Consider the following 26,061-nt stretch of genomic DNA (forward strand, 5'->3'; position numbering starts at 1 on the left):
GTTTGGGGGATTTGTGATGGAAGGGGGAATTTGGGGGGGGGGGCAGCAGGAGGTAAGTATTGTTTTAGGAGGGGAAGTTTGGGGGATTTGTGATGGAAGGGGGAATTTGGGGGGGGGGTGGCAGGAGGTAAGTATTGCTTTAGGAGGGGAAGTTTGGGGGATTTGTGATGGAAGGGGGAATTTGGGGGGGTGGGGGGTGGCAGGAGGTAAGTATTGCTTTAGGAGGGGAAGTTTGGGGGATTTGTGATGGAAGGGGGAATTTGGGGGGGTGGGGGGTGGCAGGAGGTAAGTATTGCTTTAGGAGGGGAAGTTTGGGGGATTTGTGATGGAAGGGGGAATTTGGGGGGGGGGGGGTGGCAGGAGGTAAGTATTGCTTTAGGAGGGGAATTTTGGGGGACTTGTGTTGGGAGGAGGGATGGAGGGAAGAAGATGTGTTAGGATGGGGGACTTGGAGTGGGGGCAGAAGATGTGTACTTGGAGTGGAACATTTTAGGGGTAAGGGATTTGTGCTAGGAGGGGTGATTTTTTTTTTTGAGGGGGGGGCATTTGTGATGGGGGTATTCGGGGGGTGGTAGGACAAAGATCTGTGCTGAGTGGGGGGATCCCAGCAGGGGGGTGAATTTGCACTGGGAGTAGTGGGGAATTTATGCTGGCAGGGGGGGGGTTAAGTAGGGTGGCCACCTTTTCTTCAAGCCAAACCCGAACACTTTAGCAGCCTGGCACACCTTTGGGGGCCCCGAGGAGAGGAGAAATTGCGGTGCACATAGCTTGCCGCAGCTAACAGTGGGTGTGGCCAGATTGCTCTTGCTGGCATCCTTGCCCTGCCCCAGTGATGCCGAACCTGCCCCCAGACAGCTGCCTGCAACACCTGGATGGCAACAGATGTGCGTGTGGCTAATTTGGTTACTCGGGGAGCCACAGCCCAGCCTGAATAATGTGTCCGGGTTTCAGTCTGCCTGAAACCTGGACGCATGATTCAAAACCCAGACTGTGAATCTGGGACGGGTGGCAATCCTAGGGGTAAGCACGCAAATTAGTGCTCACTTTCTTTGGGAGGCAGAAATTTTGATGACACGTAATAGTCATACATCTTGGGGGGGGGGGGGGGGGCACAGTTTGGCATGTTTGCAATGGGCTCTAGATGACCTTGTCCTGGCACTGCCATGGGGAATTGCAAGGCTTCACTGCTTGTTTCCCTTAGCCAAGATGGCGGTGGCAGCACCCGAGAGCTGATTGAAGAATCGGCTCAGGTGAGGACACCGCTGGATGCCTGGACGGGTAAGTGGCCATAATAGTAAAAGTCAGCCGATACAGTATTTGTAGAGGCTGACCTTAAATTATTTTAATTTTTTTTTTTTGAGATATTGACATTCTACCCGCCACATTCGTCAAATGATGATTGGAAATTTTTGATAGAGGACGATTTTGACCACTATTTCCAAATTTGTCTCATACCCGTCGATGACCCGTTTGCCCATGGTTGCTGTAGGAACCTAGAGGGCCATAGCTGGCCAGATTTCACCCCAATATGTCAGTTTTAGGTGGACTACACTTGAAGACAACGATGTTGATATACTAAAACTGGAGAGCGCAGAATCTGGTGCAGCTGCGCACGGGAGCCAATCAGCTTTCAGGTTTTATTATCCAAACTTAATTAAAGTCAGAAGCTGATTGGCTCCCATGCCAAACTCTCCAGTTTTAGTAAACCCCCCCAATGGCTCCCCATTCCAAGCGCTCTGTATCTTAAAGCTATATACACTGGGGTCCATCCACTCACACAGGATATATATATATTGTGGCGTTAATATACACATATATACTCACAGATCAGATATGCGGACACTGTGGAATTCATGTACAAATACAAGTAAGTATTTCCACCACTGGACACATCCCTGGTATATACAGAAACCAATACGGATACTCAAACATATGTATTTTCTGTAGCCACGGGTTGCACGCATCATTATATACAGGGGGGGGGGTCGAACGTTCGCGCTCATGCACACGCACATTCAGTGTGGAAGGAGAATGCGCACACACTCAGGTATGTACAATGTATACACTTACATACAGATATATATATAGGTATCCACTCATTCCGTATAGACACACATGCCGAAAAAAAAAGGAGAGGAAGGTGGTTGGCTTGACTTCATGTGCAAAAGTAAAATATTCAATGGTGATAACCGGCACTTTGGAAGAGGAACCCATTTTTTTTTTTTTTTTTTATGTAGTTGCTCGAACCATTCACAAATTCTGCAATTTTTTGTGCCCAGGAAAGCACGGGGGTGGAATAGTATTGCCTTGAGGTGCTTTAAACCAGTAGTATGAACTGTACTTAGCATGTTGCATTCAAAGTTGTCCAAACATGATGCCTATGACTGCTCCAGCAGTGGCTGTGATAATATTTGGCTCGATATAAAGCCAAGCCCTAACATGTATCTACAGCCCAAATGTGTATCTACAGCCCTAAAATGTGTCTTCAACCCTAACGTGTATCTACAGCCCTAATGTGTATCTACAGCCCTAATGTGTATCTACAGCCCTAATGTGTATCTACAGCCCTAAAATGTGTCTTCAACCCTAACGTGTACCTACAGCCCCAACGTGTATCTACAGCCCTAATGTGTATCTACAGCCCTAAAATGTGTCTTCAACCCTAACGTGTACCTACAGCCCAAATGTGTATCTACAGCCCTAAAATGTGTCTTCAACCCTAACGTGTACCTACAGCCCCAACGTGTATCTACAGCCCTAATGTGTATCTACAGCCCTAAAATGTGTCTTCAACCCTAACGTGTACCTACAGCCCCAACGTGTATCTACAGCCCTAATGTGTATCTACAGCCCTAAAATGTGTCTTCAACCCTAACGTGTACCTACAGCCCAAATGTGTATCTACAGCCCTAAAATGTGTCTTCAACCCTAACGTGTACCTACAGCCCCAACGTGTATCTACAGCCCTAATGTGTATCTACAGCCCTAAAATGTATCTATAGCCCTAACGTGTATCTTTCCTTTTTTTCCAGCTTTGGGTAGAGTTGAGAACAGTGTCTCTCAACCAGGGTGCCATTTGGGACCCCCTGGGGTGCCATGAGCACGAGACCCAGTTTTCTCTGGATCAGAGATGGATAAGAGGAGTCTGTGGTGATGGGGCACTCTCATGTGATTGGGGGGGATCTGTCATGGGGGGACTCTCGTGTTGGGGTGAGTCTGTGATGGGAGGGGGCTCCTGACTCTGTGATAGGAATTACACTCTGGTTTATGGGGGGGGGGCTTTGATGTGAAGGGGGATTCTTTAATATGGAGAGGTGGACTCTGATGTGATGGTGGACCTTTGATGTGAAGGGGGCTTCTGTTGTGATGGGGGGAGTTCTGATGTAAAGGGGGCTTTTAAAGCGATGGGGAGAAGTCTGATGTAAAGAGGGGCTCTAATGTGATGGGGGGACCTCTAAATGTGATGGGGGACGTCTGATCTGAAGGGGCTTCTGAAACGATGGGGGAAATCTGAAGTGAAGGGAGATGGGGGGACTTCTTATGTGATGGGGAGACTTCTGATGTAATAGGGGGACCTCTGATGTGAAGGGGGCTTCTGATGTAATAGGAGGATCTCTGATGTGAAGGGGGCTTCTGTTGTGATCAGGGATCTCTGATGTGATGGGACTTTTGATGTGATGGAGGGAATATGATGTAAAGAGGGGCTTTATTGTGATGGGGGGAGGGCTTCTGATGTGATGGGAGGACCTCTGATGTGAAGGGGCTTCTGAAGTGATGGGGGGAATCTGATGTGAAGAGAGACTCTAAAATAATGGGAGGGCCTCTGATGTGATGGGGTGGAGACTCTGATGTGATGAGGGGACTTCTGATGTGATGGGGGGACCCCTGATGTCATAGGGGGACCACTGATGTGAAGGGGTTTCCTAGGTGATAGGGGGGATCTGATATGAAGATAGACTCTAATATAATGGGGGGACCTCTGATGTGATGGGTGGACCTCTGATGTGATGGGTGGACCTCTGATGTGAAGGGGCTTCTGAAGTGATGGGGTGAATCTGATGTGAAGAGGCACTCTAATGTAATGGGGGGACCATTTTTACGTTTTAGACTGGGGTCAACAGATGGGATAGGAAAAGAATCAAATTAACCTCAAGTAATGGTGAGCTGCCATTTGGAATGGGCTTTGTAGATCCATCAAACTGTATTCAGTTGGCTTGGACAGCTTGGAAGTAGCAAGGAAGCCTCTCGATGGCTGGGGGCTGCTACAGATAAGGGACAGCCATAGGAATCAACAGATAGGATAGGAATCGAATTAACCTCTAATGATGGTGAGCTGCCATTTGGAATGGGCTTTGTAAATCCACCAAACTGCTTTCCGTTGGATTGGACAACTTGGAAGAAACAGAGTAGCCCCTGGATGGCTAGGGACCACTACAGATAAGAAACAGCCATAGAAATCAACAGATAAGATAGGAAAGGAATCAAATTAACCTCAAGTGATGGCGGGCTGCCATTTGGAGTGGGCTTTGTAGATCCACCAAACTGAGTTCAGTTGGCTTGGAGAACTTGGAAGAAGCAGAGAATCCTCTTGATGGCTGGGGGCTTCTACGGATAAGGAGCATCCATAGGAATCGACAGAAAGGAATCAACATTAACCTCAAGTGATGTTCAGGTGCCATTTAGAAATTTGCTTTGTAGATCCCCCAAACTGTATTCAGTTGGCTTGGACAACTTGAAAGTATCAGAGAAGCCAACAGAATATACTTTGGAAAGACTGCGATAATACTTTTATAAATATGATGAAAATAATGAGCTCAAAAAACCTGTAACACATATGCAGTTTTTGCTCTCTTCTGGTTTCATAAATAGGTTCCCGGTTTTCATTTTTCCCTTCACAGCGCTAAACACTAATTTCTGACGCATCTCTTAAGGCCCATCCAGACCTTTCCAGATTGGTGTGTTGCGGGAAAGTGCTTTAACACATTGCCAATGGCACCCCAGCACATTAACATAACGCAACTCATTGTCAATGGCACCCCAACATATTACTATAACATTCCTGTGACACACATGCATTGCAACACATTACGGTGCATTATGGTCCATAGTGTCGGAAAAAATGGTGCATGTCCAATATTTGGTCCATTATAGTGTGCTGTCAGCTCAATCATTTGAATGGGCTGCCTTAAAGCTGAAGTCCAAAGAAAAGAAAAGTACTCCTTTGCGGTGGAGCTCCCTCCACACTCCCAAGGGTTTAACTCTTGTTTATGCCTGGGGTACCAGTAAAAAGGACTTTAAGGGTTTGTTTACACTTGCCCTGGCAAGGGGGGGCACTGACAGATGTTCAGTAGGCAATACTGTCACCTCCTGAATGGCCGTTTTCTTTTTTTTGAGCCTAGCATTTGGCTTATGGTTGCAGCACGGCCCTATTCATTTAAATAGATTGTGTTTGGTGGTGGTACTGCCTTTTATATTTTTTTAAGCTCTCCGTGGTGCAGTGAGCACACTCAAAACCGAACAGCAGGTGCAAAAGAAAAAAAAAATGAGCACACAAAAAAGTGCACAGGGTATACACATGGTCCTCCTCCAAAGAGAAAGGACCCTGACAGGGACTGGGGTATTCGTGGTCCATCCAGCCGAAACTAGGCAAACTCGGAGCCAAGTACTAGGTGGGGATCCCCCAAAGGGAGACCCAACTGGAGGGGGACAGCCTGCCTGTAAAGCATTACAACCATGGTGTGTGCATACCCCCTTATGAATGATTTTGCAGCTTAAGGGAGGGCAGTGAAAAAAAGAAAAAAAAAACACAGCTCACCCATCTATTTTTACAAACCCCCCCCCAACTTCAAACTAGGCCTAACGTACAGTACCTAATCCATCACTCCTGTGGGCTCCCTCCATGCTATGACCCAGCAGCCCTTTTCTCTAAGGCTCTCCAACGATTGCAGGCACTCAAGTACAATGCCGGGCCAATGGGCCTGATGTAGAGACACAACCAACCACCTGGAGTTTCAGGGGGAAGCGAGGAGCCCTAGGCATAAACAAGCATTTACCCCAGATTTTTTATATCCCCCGGGACTCCAGCTTTAGGACAACACACATTAACAAAATGCACGGGAATGACAGGTCTGGATGGACCCTTATGCCGCACACACACGGTCAGAATTTCTGACGGAAAAAGTCCAATGGGAGCTTTTGGTTGGATAATCAGACCGTGTGTATGCCCCATTGGACTTTTTCTGTCGGCATTTCCGATGGACTTAGAACACGCTCTAAATTTTTTCATCGGAAATGCCGACAGAGCTTGTCCCATTGGCAAGATCATGTGTATGCAGCATTAGTGAATGGCTCAGTGCCTACTACATCTGACCAGTACGTAGATTGGATTGTTGGCTTTCCTTGGTGGGCTTCCCCAGCAAGGACATGTTGCAACCACAGATGATTCTAACCGCCAACCACATACAAGTGCCACAACCGGTACACGCGGTTTTCTAGTTACACACACGTCACCAGGAGGAGAGTGTGAAGCTTCTGTCACACACAGCCAAACACACTATTAGTGACACGTTACATACAAAAAAAAAAAAAATATAAGGTCCATGAGATGTCAGGATCATGGGGCAGGCCGTTACTCTCTACAAATGTGCGTCCCCTCCGATGCAGAGCGTCGCTCGGTCAGCGGGAGCCTCTCGGCCTCACTTGAGGAGTCTCACGATAGAGAGTCTGTCCCTTCCAGCAGATTTCTCCCCCCCGCCCCAGGTCACAAGTGCTTCTGTCCATCAAGGGCTTGCCTCTCTGAGCGCGAGTTCTCACAGTGTACTTCCTGTGCGTCTCTGAAGGCCGTAGTGCGTCTTTACTGTCACAAGGGCGTCTCATTTTCACGATTCGGGAAGGGGAGGGGGGGTCTCAGGAAGCAGTAGGTCACCCAAGGGCTGTCTCCTTGCAGCGGGGCATCCATATCTCATTGAGCAGCATTCTCTTTTTCGGCACGACGGACATTTTTTTTTGTAGTCTGTCTCACTCCAAAAGGCAAGTGCCATGGGGTAGGTCATATAGTGCATTATGGTAGGTGGGGGGGGGGGGAGGTTGATCAGAGTTTGTCCTTTTAGGAAGCCTCTCTGAACTCCCCTGCTGCCAGTCTGCATATCTTGGGTGTCGGTTTTTGGTCACATGAAATAGTTGCCCCTCGGCGAGGACCAGGGTCAGATCTCAGGAGCTCTGAAGTCATCTTGCCTTGTCCAGTCAGATGCCTGCAAGCTGTGAGATGACCTCCGACCCCGGGACTTCACTACAGGGTTTTGTCAGTTTCTTTCTTCAAATGACTGGAAAACAACAGCACAAACGGGGGACTGTTCTTAATGTCTTATGGAGGACAGCATATCATCAAAAAAAGGCATGCAGACCTGACCAAGCAGATATAGCTCTATCCAAGTACATATTAGATTCTTTTTTTTTTCATTTTTCAGAGAGACTTGCCACCCGGTACATATGCTGGTAATTCCTACAAAATGTGCAGATATCGCTGTGCCTTGAGAACAAGAATGAATTACCGATAAAGAGAAAAATTGGAAGATCTATGAAAGATACACGTGGATTGCAAGAAAAAAAATAATATAGTGTATGTATATGGTTAATATTTTCTCATTTATATCTACCCTCCTTTTCCTATACATGACTCTTTTAAGACTGTCCAGTGACCCATACAAGCATGGAGCCAGTGTCCCATACAAGCATGGAGCCAATGTCCCATACAAGCATGGAGCCCGTGACCCATACAAGCATGGAGCCAGTGTCCCATACAAGCATGAACCAGAGTCCCATACAAGCATGGAGCCAGTGTCCCATATAGGTATGGAGCCAGTGACCCATACAAGCATGGAGCCAGTGTCCCATACAAGCTTAGAGGCAATGACCCATACAAACATGGAGCCAGTGTCCCATACAAACATGGAGCCAGTGTCCCATATAATCATGGAGTGTCTAGAACAAGCATGGAGTGTCCCATACAGGCATGGAATGTCCCATACAAACATGGAGTGTCCCATACAAACATGGAGTGTCCCATGGAGTGTCCTATGGAGTGTCCCATACAAACATGGAGTGTCCCATGGAGTGTCCTATGGAGTGTCCCATACAAACATGGAGTATACCATGGAGTTTGCCATGGAGTGTCCCATACAAGCATGGAGTGTCCCATGGAGTGTCCCATGGAGTGTCCCATGGAGGGTCCCATGGAGTGTCCCATACAAACATGGAGTGTCCCATACAAACATGGAGTGTCCTAGGCAAACATGGAGTTTCCCATGAACTGTCCCATACAAACATGGAGCGTCCCATGGAGTATCCCATGCAAGCATGGAGTGTCCCATGGAGTGTCCCGTGCAAACATGGAGTTTCCCATGAAGTGTCCTATACAAACATGGAGCGTCCCATGGAGTGTCCAATGGAGTATCCCATACAAGCATGGAGTGTCCCATGGAGTGTCCCATGGAATGTCCCATGGAATGTCCCATGGAGTGTCCCATACAAACATGGAGTGTCCCATGGAGTATCCCATACAAGCATGGAGTGTCCCATGGAGTGTCCCATAGAATGTCCCATGGAGTGTCCCATAGAATGTCCCATGGAGTTTCCCATGGAGTGTCCAATACAAACATGGAGTGTCCCATACAAACATGGAATGTCCCATGGAGTGTCCCATACAAACATGGAGTGTCCCATACAAGCATGGACTGTCCCATGGAGTGTCCCATACAAACATGGAGTGTCCCATGGAGTATCCCATACAAGCATGGAGTGTCCCATACAAACATGGAGTATCCCATACAAGCATGGAGTGTCCCTCCCGTGGAGTGTACCATGGAATGTCCCATGGAGTGTCCCATACAAACATGGATTGTCCCATGGATTATCCCATACAAGCATGGAGTGTCCCATGGAGTATCCCATGCAAGCATGGGGTATCCCATGGAGTGTCCCATGCAAACATGGAGTTTCCCATGAAGTGTCCTATACAAACATGGAACGTCCCATGGAGCGTCCCATGGAGTGTCCCATGGAATGTCCCATGGAATGTCCCATGGTGTCCCATGGAGTGTCCCATACAAACATGGAGTGTCCCATGGAGTATCCCATACAAGCATGGAGTGTCCCATGGAGTGTCCCATAGAATGTCCCATGGAGTGTCCCATGGAATGTGCCATGGAGTTTCCCATGGAGTGTCCAATACAAACATGGAGTGTCCCATACAAACATGGTGTGTCCCATGGAGTGTCCCATACAAACTTGGAGTGTCCCATACAAACATGGAGTGTCCCATACAAGCATGGAGTGTCCCATGGAGTGTCCCATACAAACATGGAGTGTCCCATGGAGTATCCCATACAAGCATGGAGTGTCCCATGGAGTGTCCCATACAAACATGGAGTATCCCATACAAGCATGGAGTGTCCCTCCCGTGGAGTGTGCCATGGAATGTCCCATGCAGTGTCCCATACAAACATGGATTGTCCCATGGATTATCCCATACAAGCATGGAGTGTCCCATGGAGTGTCCCATGGAATGTCCTATGGAGTGTCCCATAAAAACATGGAGTGTCCCATACAAACATGGAGCCAGTGTCCCATACAAACATGGATTGTCCCATGGAGTGTCCCATACAAACATGGAGTGTCCTATTCAAGCATGGAGTGTCCCATACAAGCAATGAGCCAATGTCCCATACAAGCATTGAGTGTCCCATACAAACATGGAATGTCCCATACAAACATGGAGTGTCCCGAACAAGCATGGAGTGTCCCATACAAACATGGAGCCAGTGTCCCATACAAACATGGAGCCAATGACCCATATAATCATGGAGTGTCCCATACAAACATGGAGTGTCTAGAACAAGCATGGAGTGTCCCATACAGGCATGGAATGTCCCATACAAACATGGAGTGTCCCATACAAACATGGAGTGCCCCATGGAGTGTCCTATGGAGTGTCCCATACAAACATGGAGTATACCATGGAGTTTGCCATGGAGTGTCCCATACAAGCATGGAGTGTCCCATGAAGTGTCCCATGGAGTGTCCCATACAAACATGGGGCCTCCCATGGAGGGTCCCATGGAGTGTCCCATACAAACATGGAGTGTCCCATACAAACATGGAGTGTCCTAGGCAAACATGGAGTTTCCCATGAACTGTCCCATACAAACATGGAGCGTTCCATGGAGTATCCCATGCAAGCATGGAGTGTCCCATGGAGTGTCCCATGGAGTGTCCCATGCAAACATGGAGTTTCCCATGAAGTGTCCTATACAAACATGGAGCGTCCCATGGAGCGTCCCATGGAGCGTCCCATGGAGTGTCCAATGGAGTATCCCATACAAGCATGGAGTGTCCCATGGAGTGTCCCATGGAATGTCCCATGGAATGTCCCATGGAGTGTCCCATGGAGTGTCCCATACAAACATGGAGTGTCCCATGGAGTATCCCATACAAGCATGGAGTGTACCATGGAGTGTCCCATAGAATGTCCCATGGAGTGTCCCATGGAATGTGCCATGGAGTTTCCCATGGAGTGTCCAATACAAACATGGAGTGTCCCATACAAACATGGAATGTCCCATGGAGTGTCCCATACAAACATGGAGTGTCCCATACAAACATGGAGTGTCCCATACAAGCATGGACTGTCCCATGGAGTGTCCCATACAAACATGGAGTGTCCCATGGAGTATCCCATACAAGCATGGAGTGTCCCATGGAGTGTCCCATACAAACATGGAGTATCCCATACAAGCATGGAGTGTCCCTCCCGTGGAGTGTACCATGGAATGTCCCATGGAGTGTCCCATACAAACATGGATTGTCCCATGGATTATCCCATACAAGCATGGAGTGTCCCATGGAGTGTCCCATGGAATGTCCTATGGAGTGTCCCATAAAAACATGGAGTGTCCCATACAAACATGGAGTGTCCCATGGAGTGTCCCATGGAGTGTCCTATACAAACATGGAGTTTCCCATGAAGTGTCCCATACAAACATGGAGTGTCCCATGGAGTATCCCATACAAGCATGGAGTGTCCCATGGAGTGTCCCATTCAAACATGGGGCATCCCATGGAGGGTCCCATGGAGTGTCCCATACAAACATGGATTGTCCCATACAGTGTCCCATACAAGCATGGAGTGTCCCATACAAACATGGAGTGTCCCATGCAAACATGGAGTTTCCCACGAACTGTCCCATACAAACATGGAGCGTCCCATGGAGTATCCCATACAAGCATGGAATGTCCCATGGAGTGTCCCATGGAGTGTCCCATACAAACATAGGGCGTCCCATGGAGGGTCCCATGGAGTGTCCCATACAAACATGGAGTGTCCCATACAGTGTCCCATACAAGCATGGAGTGTCCCATACAAACATGGAGTTTCCCATGAACTGTCCCATACAAACATGGAACGTCTCATGGAGTATCCCATACAAGCATGGAGTGTCCCATGGACTGTCCCATACAAACATGGAGTGTCCCATGCAAACATGGAGTTTTCCATGAAGTGTCCTATACAAACATGGAGTGTCCCATGGAGTATCCCATACAAGCATGGAGTGTCCAATGAAGTGTCCCATGGAGTGTCCCATGGAATGTGCCATGGAGTGTCCCATGGAGTGTCCAATACAAACATGGAGTGTCCCATACAAACATGGAGGGTCCCATGGAGTGTCCCATGGAATGTCCCATGGAGTGTCCCATACAAACATGGAGTGTCCCATGGAGTATCCCATACAAGCATGGAGTGTCCCGTGGAGTGTCCCATGGAGTGTCCCATACAAACATGGAGTATCCCATACAAGCATGGAGTATCCCATGGAGTGTCCCATGGAGTGTCCCATACAAACATGGAGTGTCCCATACAAACATGGAGTGTCCCATGGAGTGTCCCATGGAGTGTCCTATACAAACATGGAGTTTCCCATGAAATGTCCCATACAAACATGGAGCGTCCCATGGAGTGTCCCATGGAGTATCCCATACAAGCATGGAGTGTCCCATGGAGTGTCCCATGGAATGTCCCATGGAGTGTCCCATGGAGTGTCCCATACAAACATGGAGTGTCCCATACAAGCATGGAGTGTCCCATGGAGTATCCCATACAAGCATGGAGTGTTCCATGGAGTGTCCCATGGAATGTCCCATGGAGTGTCCCATGGAGTGTCCCATACAAACATGGAGTGTCCCATACAAGCATGGAGTGTCCCATGGAGTGTCCTATACAAACATGGAGTTTCCCATGAAATGTCCCATACAAACATGGAGCGTCCCATGGAGTGTCCCATGGAGTATCCCATACAAGCATGGAGTGTCCCATGGAGTGTCCCATGGAATGTCCCATGGAGTGTCCCATGGAGTGTCCCATACAAACATGGAGTGTCCCATACAAGCATGGAGTGTCCCATGGAGTATCCCATACAAGCATGGAGTGTTCCATGGAGTGTCCCATGGAATGTCCCATGGAGTGTCCCATGGAGTGTCCCATACAAACATGGAGTGTCCCATACAAGCATGGAGTGTCCCATGGAGTGTCCTATACAAACATGGAGTTTCCCATGAAGTGTCCCATACAAGCATGGAGTGTCCCATGGAGTGTCCCATGGAATGTCTTATGGAGTGTCCCATGGAGTGTCCCATACAAACATGGAGTGTCCCATACAAGCATGGAGTGTCCCATGGAGTATCCCATACAAGCATGGAGTGTCCCATGGAATGTCTTATGGAGTGTCCCATGGAGTGTCCCATACAAGCATGGAGTGTCCCATGGAGTATCCCATACAAGCATGGAGTGTCTCATGGAGTGTACCATGGAGTGTCCCATGGAGTATCCCATACAAGCATGGAGTGTCCCATGGAGTGTCCCATGGAGTGTCCCCTACAAACATGGAGTGTCCCATGGAGTGTCCCCTACAAACATGGAGTGTCCCATGGAGTGTCCCCTACAAACATGGAGTGTCCCATGGAATGTCCCATGGAATGTCCCATGGAGTGTCCCATACAAACATGGAGTGTCCCATACAAATGTGGAGCCAGCTTTCATACAGAAGAAAATAGCTGCTTGAATTCCCCTACCCAGAATGGTGACTGTTAAAGCTGAACTCCGGGCACAAAAACCTTAATGTAAATATATGGTTGAACAGTAGCAGAGGAAATAAACCCACTTTGTGAGTGCCTAATGCCTTTACAAACCCAGATATTACCTGGTAAAAGTAGCAGTGACATCATCACTATGCTGTACATAACCTGAGCAGAGAGCAGAGCTGTGGGAGGGATCCAACTGGCCCCACCCACTACAGAAAACTACAGGAGGGGGGCGGAGACAAGACCAGTCCCCCTGCACAAGGAGAGAGGGCAGCAGTGGGCGGTCTTTATTACAGGAAGTCTCACACTGGATGACGGCACAGATCTGGGGGAAATACACAAATCACACGGAGATTCCAGAAGTCACATGACCGATGGATTTGGACAATATTTGCTGATCCCGGACCTCAGGTTTGAAGCGATAATAAACCCATTTCTTATATGGCAGCTTACCAATTCTTAGATGTGACGGCTGCATTCATTTTCTTTAGACTTTCTTTCCTCTATTTTCATCTGGTGATCCGGCCAGCAAGTCTGTTGTTTTTTTTTTTCAAAAGAACAATCTCTCCAGCAGAATGTATCAGTTTACACGGATGAAACAAACCATTTCCCACTGACAGGGGTGCTTACAATGATCAGATTTATGTAAAACCCAAAAGCAAAAAAACAAAAAACAAAAAACAGTTTGCTGTAACAGATTATAAAGTGTGAAGTGGAGTTTGACTTCAATGTGCTAGTGTATCTAAATCTGCTAGTACGTCTAACATGCACCTCCCAGACTGACAATGTTGCTGTCTGCTGTGCCTCCTGTGCATCTTCATCCAAGGTGGGGGGCCGGCTCTAATACAGGAGGTGTGTTACTGGCCAGATCACCAGGTGAAAACAGAGGGGAAAAAAATACTAAAAAAGAAAACTAATGCAGCCGCATTACATTTATGACATTTATGGTTTTGCACAGTGCAGCTAAGAGTAGCCTCGGGAGTAGGACCTTCCATGGGCTTGGCTCCACCCAGAATTAAAGAAGGCTGTCATTGGTTGATTTGCATGGAAGATTATAGTACCTTAACCCTTTCCCGCACATGTGCAATGTAGTGTGGGTGGGCCCTAATTGGGAAGGGGGGTGGGGTCTGAGGTTCCGGCAGCTCTCAGTCTCTATTTGTGATTGGGAGCCAGCAGGATGGGATCCCAGTCATGTGACCACTAGGGGGGGAGCCAATCACGTTGATCTTGTGATTGAGATGCCGCCGGAAGATGGCGGAAAGGGTTTAAAGCTGAACTCCGGACAAACAGCTGACATACGGATGAAATTCACATATGGGGGGACGTTTTACGTGCCGAAGGATTTCTGTCCATCCAGTCCTGAGATTTACACAGCTCAGTCCTGTTTGGGCCAGACAGAAGACCTGGTTTTTCTCTGGTGCAATTTGGTCAGGGCCGCCTTTAAGGCGGGGCAAAAGGGGAAGCTGCCCTGGGCCCCGTCATTGTTGTTTGGCCCAAAACCATAGCTCTCAACTGTCCCGGATTTCGAGGGACTGTCCCTGATTTGGAGCAATGTCCCTCTGTCCCTCTTTCCTCCTCATTTGTCCCTCATTTTGGTCTGATCCATATAGTTGTATATAAAATGCACTTTTTATCTTTCAAAAAGTGTTTCCCAGTGCTAAACCTTTCATCTAATTTCTAAATTGCTGCATTTGTACATTTTAAAGCCAATATAAAGGAATAATAGTGGTAAAAAAAAGCCCTTTAACCTTTTTTTTTTTTGGTTAATTCTCCTTTAAGGGGGCGTGGAAGGGAGGCGTGTCCTATGCCTACATACGTTTGCTAGTAGGTGTCCCTCATACCCATCTGAAAAGGTTGGGAGGTGTGCCCAAAGCAGCTGCCTCATACTTGCCAACTATCCCGGTTGCATTCATATAATTAGAGGCGGCATTAATATGTAAATAGCCGTGGACCGGCGGCATTCATATGTATATTATGCCCCCTGAGGTCATATCCATTCCACCATCACCTATACTGAATGCTGCCCACCGGGGTGGTAAAGGGGCGTGATGGAAAGTCCTGCCTACAACCTAACATCAGCCTGTTCTGCAAAGGTAAGCATATTAGTGTGGGGGGGGGGGGGGGGGGTAGTGTGGGCGGTGCAGAGGTAGGTAGAGAAGGAATTACAGTTTGGGGTGCACAGGTGAGCAAGGAGGGGATGTATAGAGGTAAGGAAGGTGGGTGCAAAGATGAGCAGAGGAGGCAGGTAGAATTAAAGGGGTGGAGGGTTGGAGTGGAGAGGATGGGGGAGGTTTGGGGGCGCAGAGAGGTCAGCAGGGGTTTTAGGAGGCAAAGGTGTACTGACAGGGTGGAGAAAAATGGAGGTCACGTGTAGGGCTGATCTATGCGCTAGAAATGCGGAAGAAAGTCCCTAACATTTATTCAAAATCACACGATGCCACAGCACATGTCAGCAGATGCGTGAGGGCGTTATTAACAAATGATGGCACTGCCGTGTATCTGCTAAAGGGCGACACGTTTCTGTGGTGTCAGGAAAGCGATTTTGCATGCGTTCCGGACACACACTAATGTGAACGCAGGCTGAATGTCTCAGTTACATTGGTGGTTACTGTGAATGCTCCTATTACATTAGTGGTCAGTGTAAATCCCCTTTACATTGGTGGTCAGTGTAAATATTCTCTGTACATTGGGGCTTGGTGTACAATCCTTTCATTCACACTAGTGGCCGGTGTGAAGGCCCCCCTTACATTGGTGGCCAGGGTAAATCCCTCCTTACATTGGTGGTCAATGTAAATGCCCTTTACATTAGTGGTCAGTGTAAATATCTCTTTACATTAGTGGTCAGTGTAAATATCTCTTTACATTGGTGGTTAGTGTAAATATCTCTTTACATTGGTGGTTACTGTGAATGCTCCTATTACATTAGTGTAAATCCCCTTTACATTAGTGGTCAGTGTAAATCCACTTTACATTGGTGTTCATTGTAAATCTTCTCATTACATTGGTGCTTGGTGTTCAAATTTTTTCATTCACACTACTGGCCAGTGTGAAGGTCCCCCTTACATTAGTGGTCAGTGTAAATCCCTCCTTACCTTGGTGGATACTGTAAATGCTCCTATTACATTAGTGGTCAGTGTAAATCCCCTTTACATTGGTGGTCTGTGTAAATCTTCTCATTACACTGGGGCTTGGTGTACAATCATTTTATTCACACTAGTGGCCAATGTGAAGATCCCCCCTCCTTACATTGGTGGATACTGTGAATGCTCCTATTACATTGGTGGTCAGTGTAAATCCCTCCTTACCTTGGTGGTTACTGTGAATGCTCCTATTACATTAGTGTAAATCCCCTTTACATTAGTGGTCAGTGTAAATCCACTTTACATTGGTGGTCATTGTAAATCTTCTCATTACATCGGGGCTTGGTGTACAATCCTTTCATTCACACTAGTGGCCAATGAGAAGATCCCCCCCCTTACATTGGTGGTTACTGTGAATGCTTCTATTGCATTAGTGGTCAGTGTAAACCCCTATTACATTGGTGGTCAGTGTAAACCCCTATTACATTGGTGGTCAGTGTAAATCCCTATTACATTGGTGGTCAGTGTAAATCCCTATTACATTGATGGTCAGTGTAAATCCCTATTACATTAGTGGTCAGTGTAAACCCCTATTACATTGGTGGTCAGTGTAAATCCCTATTACATTGGTGGTCAGTGTAAATCCCTATTACATTGGTGGTCAGTGTAAATCCCTATTACATTGGTGGTCAGTGTAAATCCCTATTACATTGGTGGTCAGTGTAAACCCCTATTACATTGGTGGTCAGTGTAAATCCCTATTACATTGGTGGTCAGTGTAAATCCCTATTACATTGGTGGTCAGTGTAAATCCCTATTACATTGGTGGTCAGTGTAAACCCCTATTACATTAGTGGTCAGTGTAAACCCCTATTACATTAGTGGTCAGTGTAAACCCCTATTACATTAGTGGTCAGTGTAAACTCCTATTACATTGGTGGCCAGTATTGAAACTGCTCTTTATATTAATAATCAGTAAAAAAAAATAGCATTGCTCACACCCTCCCCCCAGCACTGCCACTGTTCCCAGGAGTATTAGGATCCCTAGGAATTTTCTGTCAATTGATGGGTCCCCTCATCACCCCAGTCCACGGTGTGCAGGCAGGTGGAGAGCAAAACTGCATGGAGGGGGGGGGTCAGGAAAATATTTGCTCAGGGTCCAATCAATATTAAAGACGGCCCTGAATTTAGTAACACTTACAGGTCTTCTCCCAGCCCCAGTCTCTGATTGGACAGTGAAAGGAGAGGCAGCAGACAGATGAGCTTGTGTCTCTGCTCTCTCCTCCTGTCAGCATGTTTCTGCACAGCTAATTTGCTCCTGGTGCCGCTTCTCTCTTCCCCAGTCTGAGCTCTGCTGCACAGGGTTGATACCAGGTCAGATTCAGCTACTTACACAGGTCTTGTCCCTCCCCAAGCCTGTGATTGGACAGTGAAAGGAGAAGCAGCAGACAGATGAGCTTGTCTCTCTGCTCTCTCCTCCTGTCAGCATGTTTCTGCACATCTAATTCGCTCCTTGTGCTCCTTTTCTCCCCCCCCCCCTCCAGTCTGAGCTCTGCTGTATTGGGCTGATACCAAGTCAGATTCAGTTACTTGGATTAAATAAAACCTTTAATGATGTATAATAATTACAGAACTCTATTAATTGTTGTATTTTATATCTGCTTGGAGTTCAGGTTTAGCCGACTGTACCAGTTCTTGTGTGGATGGAAGCTACTAAATATTCCCTGACAACTCCATGACATCATACACATAGGGGAGGAGGCAACCAATAGGAACACTTCTGTGAAGGATAGTCCAGGAAAGGAGTAAAATCCAAGTTTCCGATTTGGTGTAATACCTGCCCTTCTGGAAATGTAAATTATCTAAATAAATTCATGGAGACGTGGAGATCAGAGATTTGTTTTTTTTTTTGGTTTTTTTATTTCCTGGGATGACGAGGTGGAGCAGGACAGTGAGCGGTTGCTTTGTACCTGTAGTAGTCTTCCTGCCCGGGGAGGGGCACTCCCTGCAGGGGGTGATGGGCTTGCAGCCAGTGTTGCTGCTCCAGGGCCAGACGCTGGAGCTCCGCGGACTGCGCGTGCATGGCCTGCAGCTGGTGAGCGGCGGAGAGCGGGGCGGACAGGGAGGAAGGGAGGTCTCTGTAGGGGGAGGCTGATAGAAAGAAGAGACCGTCAGTTCATCTCATATATCGGTACCACCAGAATGTTCAGATACTGCTGGGGGGGAGGGGGGAAGGGGGAGGGTCTAATCTACCGAAACATTAGAGGCGTGGCCTTCAGGGAATCTGTTACTTTGTCAACTGCACTGCATTCTGGGAGGAAGGGAAGGAGGTCACATGCTGAACCTGTACCGGGAAGGACCACATGCTAATGACTAACCCATACCTGGAAAGACCATGTACAGTATCTGACAAAAGTAAGTACACCCCTCGGTGACATTTGTGTAAATATTTTCTTCTCTCTTTTCATGTGACAACACTGAAGAAATGACACTTGTCTACAATGTAAAGTAGTGAGTGTACAGCTTGTATAACAGTGTAAATTTACTGTCCCCTCAAAATAACTCAACACACAGCCATTAATGTCTAAACCGCTGGCAACAAAAGTCAGTACACCCCTAAGTGAAAATCTCCAAATTGGGCCCAATTAGCCATTTTCCCTCCCCGGTGTCATGTGACTCGTTAGTGTTACAAGGTCTCAGGTGTGAATGGGGAGCAGGTGTGTTAAATTTGGTGTTATCGCTCTCACTCTCTCATACTGGTCACTGGAAGTACAACATGGCCCCTCATGGCAAAGAACTCTCTGAGGATCTGAAAAAAAAAAGAATTGTTGCTCTACATAAAGATGGCCTAGGCTATAAGAAGATTGCCAAGACCCTGAAACTGAGCTGCAGCACGGTGGCCAAGACCATACAGCGGTATAACAGGACAGGTTCCACTCAGAACAGGCCTCGCCATGGTCCACCAAAGAAGTTGAGGTCACGTGATCAGAGTCATATCCAGAGGTTGTCTTTGGGAAATAGACGTATGAGTGCTGCCAGCATTGCTGCAAAGGTTGTAGGGGTGGGGGGTCAGCCTGTCAGTGCTCAGACCATACGCCGCACACTGCATCAAATTGGTCTGCATGGCTGTCATCCCAGAAGGAAGCCTCTTCTAAAGATGATGTGCAAGAAAGCCCACAAACAGTTTGCTGAATACAAGCAGACTAAGGGCATGGATTACTGGAACCATGTCCTGTGGTCTGATGAGACCAAGATAAACGTATTTGGTTCAGATGGTGACAAGCGTGTGTGGGGGCAACCAGGTGAGGAGGACAAAGACAAGTGTGTCTTGTCTACAGTCAAGCATGGGGGTGGGAGTGTCATGGTCTGGGGCTGCATGAGTGCTGCCGGCACTGGGGGGCTACAGATCATTGAGGGAACCATGAATGCCAACATGTACTGTGATATACTGAAGCAGAGCATGATCCCCTCCCTTCAGAGACTGGACCGCAGGGCAGTATTCCAACATGATCACCACCCCAAACACACCTCCAAGACCACCACTGCCTTGCTAAAGAAGCTGAGGGTAAAGGTGATGGACTGGCCAAGCATGTCTCCAGACCTAAACCCTATTGATCATCTGTGGGACATCCTCATACGGAAGGTGGAGGAGCGCAAGGTCTCTAACATCCACCAGCTCTGTGATGTCATCATGGAGGAGGGGAAGAGGACTCCAGTGACAACCTGTGAAGCTCTGGTGACCTCCATGTCCAAGAGGGTTAAGGCAGTGCTGGAAAATAATGGTGGCCACACAAAATATTGACACTTTGGGCCCAATTTGGAGATTTTCACTTAGAGGTGTACTGACTTTTGTTGCCAGCGGTTTAGACATTAATGGCTGTGTGTTGAGTTATTTTGAGGGGACAGCAAATTTACACTGTTATACAAGCTGTACACTCACTACTTTACATTGTAGACAAGTGTCATTTCTTCAGTGTTGTCACATGAAAAGATAGAAGAAAAGATTTACACAAATGTCACTGGGGGGGGGTGTACTTACTTTTGTCAGATACTGTACATATATATATAATCCTCATGAAAATGTAAAGAGACTTCTAGGTAAAATCTTTTTTTTTTAGCTGGGTGCCCTGAGAGTGAACCCCTCCGATGTGTTTGGCCTTTAGAAGCAATTAGTTTAATTTTGTTTCCTCTATTCACTTACTAACAAATTCCACGTTTTTGGAACGATTCAAATTCAGATCGGTTGAAAAAATGATCGATTTGAATTCTGTGTGAAGAATAGCTGGTTGTTAAGGAGTCATTAACATAATCATTAACAGAGGAGGGGGGAGGGAATTTGGCGGCTCCCTTGTTAAAGGAGGCTTCCAGATTCCAATAAGTCACCCCCCCCCACTGGGCCGGGGTTGTGGGGAAGAGGCCCTTGTCCCCATCAACACCCCCCCCCCATGTTGAGGACACATGGCCTGGAATGGTTCAGAAGCGAGGGGGTGTTGCTCGCCTGTCCCCCCCCCTTTTTATGACCTACCGGACTGCATGCTCAGATAAGGGTCTGGCATGGATTTGGGGGGGGACTCAATGCCGTTTAAAAAAAAAAAAAAAATTTGGCGTGAGGTTCCATACCATAGCAGGCCCTAGGGGGGACCCCATGCTGTTTCTTTACTTTATTTTTCTTTGCCGGCATTCCTTTGTTTACATTCAGCTGTCAGTGGAGAAGCCCGCTGACAGCTGATGAGTCATCGGTTGTTAAGGACGCGGCGGTTGGCTTCCCGGTTCCCTAACAACCAGCTATTCTTCACACAGTATTAGAATCAGTCGATCATTTTTCCACCGATCCGAAGTCGAATCATTCCAAAAATTCGGAATTCGTTAGAGAATTAATAAACAAAACTAAATTTAACAAATTCCTTTAGCAGCTGAGGAGCAGCACATCAATAAAGAGACCTCTGGAAAGGTAAGTACATACTCCCTTCTCTCTTCTAACCGGTACCCTTTACGTATATAGTGCCCCCCCCCATTCTGACACTTTAACCTCTTTAGATGTGGCACCTCAACTGCTCCAAACCCCGTAGACGGTGCTTTGATCTCCTCCCATCACTCACCGAATATCTGCTGCCGGAGGACATCACTGTCATGCAAAGGGTGGGGCATCAGCGGGTTGGGCAGAGCGCCTGCCGGGTACGGGATCCGTGTGAGGTGGGACCCCGACGTGAGCGGATCCATCAACGGGTGAACGCCGGCAGAGGCTGAAAGACAGACAGGCAGAGTGTGAGGAGAAACCACGCCACAGCCCCCCCCCCCCAGCATGTTACAATGGACCCTTCCGTAACTTTACACATCTGCATGGATACAATCATGACATAATATAAAGCAACAGTATCAATTTTCAAAAAAAAAAAAAAAGAAGCTCCACCCACTTGTATCGTTAATTCCGAAATTCCTGAATCTTCAAATTTTTCAATTTCCGAAATTACAAATTTCTAAATTTCCGAGTTACGAATTCCCGAATTTTCAAATTCCCGAATTTCGAATTTGCGAATTGTCGGATTTTCGGTATTTGAAAATTCGGAAATTCAAAAATTCGAAAATCCGAAAATCTGAAAATTCGAAATTCGGAAATTCGAAATTAGGAAATCCGAAAATTCAAAAATCTGAAAAAAAGAATGAAAATCAGTAGAATTCGAAATAATAACTAACTATTAAATAATAAGTATTGGAATTTCCTTTCAAATTTGGCTGTTAGGCCTCTTTCACACGGATGATCCGTATGTCCGTTTTTCATCCATCCGTTTTCGGATGAAAAACGGACATACAGTCATCCCTATGGAGCGTCGGATGTCAGCGGTGACATGTCCGCTGACATCCGACCCCGCTCCGATCCGAAAAGTGTAACGGAGGAAAAACCTACTTTTCCCTCCGTTTTCGGATCGGATCGGATGACGACGGACACTACGGACCGTCATCATCCGATCCCCCCATAGGGGAGAGCGGCGCTCTGACAGGTCCGTCGCTGCACAGCGTGCAGCGATGCACCTGTCATCTTCCTGCTCAGCGGGGATCGGCGGAGCGATCCCAGCTGAGCAAGCGGATGTTCACGGGGCGGATCATGACTGATCTGCCCCGTGTGAAAGAGGCCTTAGTGAACGTAACGAATACAAATTTATCTGAAGTTACAAATTATCTGAAATAATGAATGCCGCATCTAAACGAATGGAACGTAACGATCTAATAATAATAAATAACAATAATAATAATAAAACCTTTTTATTATTATTATTTATTATTAATTTGTTGCATTTCATTTGTTTAGATGCGGCATTCGTTATTTTGGATAATTCGTAACTTCAGATAAATTTGTATTCCTTATGTTCACTAACAGCCAAATTTGAAAGGAAATTCCAATACCTATCATTTAATAGTTAGTTCAAAACTTACAGATTTCCTTTCTTCTTTTCAGATTTTCTACTTTTCGAATTTCTGAATTTCGAATTTTGGGATTTCCGAATTTCCGAATTTCGAAAAAACGAAATTCTTAAATTTGAAAATTCGGAAATCCGAAAATTCGAAATTCAGAAATCGGAAATTCGAAGAACCACAAATTCGGAAATTCGGAAGTTTGAAAATCCAAATTTACATATTAGCGAATTTCCAAATTTTCGAATTTCCGAAAAAAGCAAAAAAACGAATGAAACAAAAACTAAAACGAACAAATTTTTTCTCAGTGCACATGTCTAAAAATAAGTGCAGCATTAAAAAAGATACATTTATTGAGAAATACAATGCTGCACTTAGTTGGCGCCCCGCTATCTACCCCTTTTTTGCGATTTCAGAGATCTATGTCCTGGGGAGCTGCCTTAAGTACCACATACATTCTCTATATGAACCAGGACCACGTAACAGTTATTTGCCCTTTATGTATTTTAATTGAACTTTCTCACAACTACTTGTATCCATATGGTCTTCTGGACATTTTATCATTGTGTTCCTTGTTTTTTATTAATATCGGGCTGAGGGGTCAGTATCCTTTATGCGCCATTTATTATTTCTTGTCATATTTTACAGGAGTGTCTTCTCATGAGATTTGGGCTTTCCTAGAATCTTGTGTAGCAAAGTCCCGGGCCTCTCCAGGCCCAATTGTGACCTCCAGAGTCAGGGACCACTGACATCCTTCTGTGTAGAGCGGAATACAAGGCATGGTGGGTGCAATGCAAAGTAGATTGATGGGCGCCAGACACTTCTTGAATGCAAAGAGATTTATTTTCTCTTAAACAGAACTGTGGGAGAGAGGGTTGGGGCCAGGACATCCTTAAGTAGATGCAATGTTAATTGGCAGACTCTGAGGCTTCTATAGGAAGACAGCCATGCAGGGAAATCTATCCAGACACCACATCTGCATAGGTAGGACTGCTGTCTCCTATGGAAACAGCCTTAACAGTTTCTAACAAAGATTGCAATGAACTCCTTCACTTCTTCTACAATCTCCTATTGTAGAACTTCCACTTCCACTGAGCCCTCAGTCTTTCACTAGACTTACTGATCCACGTGCCAATGGATCTCCTGAGCTCTTCCAATCTTCACGCTCAGTATCTTCCTCAAGCGTCACCCCCGCGTCCCTGCCTGGACCCTGGCTTGGCACTCACAGATACTCCTCAAGCTACACCGTTGCCAACGCGTTGGGTCCCTGGCTTGGCACTCATAGATACTCCTCAAGCTACACCCTTGCCAACGCGTTGGGTCCCTGGCTTGGCACTCACAGATACTCCTCAAGCTTCATCCCTGCTGACACATTAGGTCCCTGGCTTGGCACTCCACAAGTGTCACCTCTGTTGTCCCGCTGGGTCCCTGGCTTGGCACTTGCTTGCTGACATTTTCCCACTTCACCGTCCCCGGCTGGCGAGAAGACTGCTCTGGTACTGGCCTCAGCTCACTCACTGTGATCTCCAGTAACAAGGTGGTTGGTCCCTTAGTAGTGACAGCTTCTCCCTCTACCTCCAACCACAACTGGTTCCCCGGCCCGGCAGAACCGTTACTTCTGGTTGGACTGCAAGCCCAAACCTGCGCTGCTCTCTTGCTTCTGGATAGGCCCCTCAGGCAGCCTAACAGCCAGATGTCCCCGGGATAGGCTTATGGCCTAGCAACCTGGGGCATTACAACACACTTCCACCCAGACAGCCATCCAGCTGGCACAGAAACCCAGATTACCTGACTCCACCCAATAAATAGGTTCACCCAGCAGGCCAAGGGACCCAAGAAAATCCCTGCCCATTGGCTGAGACACCCCACTCATTACTAGTCTGTCCTTGCAATGCACTTGTCTTAGCTAATGTCACCAGATACGCGGCCATCTAGTGACAGAAGAGAGAAGTGCAGCAATTCCAGAATTAGGGCGAAATCAATTGACCTCCTAGCAATTGGCCAAGGCAACTATCACTAAGCAGATAAATTTAATAGCCACGCTGCCTAAATGTCAGGGTGCTACACTTGGTTGAAGGCCATTGACGTCACCATAGCCTAGGCCAGTGGTCTTATGAGGGTCCAGTAAATTCTTCCAAAAACCTCCCTGTCCCCAGCAGTAAAAAAAGAGAAGTTTATACTGAAGCAAAAAAAGTAAAGGAGTACAAAACATGAATTGAAAGGCTGGAAAGGTCTAGATGGGGCTTCTGGAGAGGGGGTTAGGGGACTTTGTAACAGACTTGGTGGCCTCATATGGGATGAGGTTTCTAGAGGGAGCTGGGGGTCTCTCCAGGAAGCTGGGGGCTTTGCAGGGTCACTGTCGGGAGTCTGTTGGAGGTTGGGGGCACTATGGAGAGTAGAGGGCACTGTGTGGCATTGTGGGTGATTTGGGGGGGGGGGCACTGTGGAAGGTTGGAAGGCACTGTGGAGGCTGAGGGCTCTCAGGGAGCCTGGGGGGAACAGGGGGGTTGAGAGGCACTGCAGGCTATCTTGGGAGGTACTGTTGGAGGTTAGGGGACCTGCAGCTGCCTCAAGGCCTAGTAGGAGGCGGTGGCTGAACCCGTTTCTTGGGAACCACTGGCCTAGGCAGCGCAGGCAAGATCCGGAGTGTAGGTACATTTTACCTTTTCTTCTAACGTTGAACCATTGCAAAAGTTTTTTTAGGGTTAAAAAATAAATATATATATATAATTGCAATACTGTTAAAACATGTTTCGCTCACATTAGTACATACTGTATATAATTTACATCACTTATTAAGGGAAATACACAAAATTACTTACTCCAATGTTTTCTATCTAGAACAGTCTTTCTCATCCTTTTTAACGCAGAGGAACCGTTAAAATTACTTTCTGGTCTCAGGGAACCCCTGCTAAAAATGAGGAAGAATGCTCCTTACTCTTGTGGTCATTGGGAAGAATTACCCCCCTACAGATAGCTATAAAGATGAATGGTGTCAGTGGGAACTTATCTGAGAGGCAGAAATTGCTCAAGGAACCTCTAGAACCTCTGAAAGAATCTAGGCTTGCATGGAACCTTGGTTGAGAAACCCCAATCTAGAGTCTCGAAACGTTTCACAACGCTTGCTTCCTCAGTCGTCAGAGGAGAATACATATGGTGGTATCCACCCAAAAAAAACAACACACAGGAACTACGACCAAGCTAGTACCCATCACCACAGAGAGATACCGCCTTAGAGGAGTGCTTTGTCTGCCAAGGAACCAAAGTTGCATAACGCAAGACACTCGACTCTCACAACTGCAGGTATATACATAGAAGATTGTCAAGGTCAGGATCTGAACCTGGGACCCCTGTGGTGTCTGGCTGTAGCTCTTCTCACTCTGCCACCTAAGATGCTAGACAGCTCCATGCCTGGTCCCTTGGACAACCTTACCTTGTA

At 47.0% G+C, this 26,061-nt stretch overlaps 1 protein-coding gene across 4 annotated transcripts in view; it reads right to left on the reverse strand.

Moving 5' to 3' along the window:
- Positions 1–350: 350 nt before the first annotated feature.
- The window catches only part of ATN1 (atrophin 1), a 74,516-nt gene continuing 48,805 nt past the window's right edge, over positions 351–26,061 (reverse strand). For 3 of the 4 annotated variants that reach the window (XM_073595431.1, XM_073595430.1, XM_073595429.1), the window contains exons 8-10: positions 21,311–21,454; positions 18,182–18,362; positions 7,422–7,528 (exon numbers count right to left, since the gene is read on the reverse strand). In XM_073595431.1, coding sequence (XP_073451532.1) covers positions 7,456–7,528; positions 18,182–18,362; positions 21,311–21,454 — 398 coding nt within the window. In that variant the 3' untranslated portion in view covers positions 7,422–7,455. Of the gene's footprint in view, positions 7,323–7,421; positions 7,529–18,181; positions 18,363–21,310; positions 21,455–26,061 lie in introns of those variants that run through there. The other variant, XM_073595432.1, reaches the window with a different exon arrangement.

Source organism: Aquarana catesbeiana, linkage group LG08 (genome assembly GCF_042186555.1).
Source record: "Aquarana catesbeiana isolate 2022-GZ linkage group LG08, ASM4218655v1, whole genome shotgun sequence".
Classification (NCBI taxonomy): domain Eukaryota; kingdom Metazoa; phylum Chordata; class Amphibia; order Anura; family Ranidae; genus Aquarana; species Aquarana catesbeiana.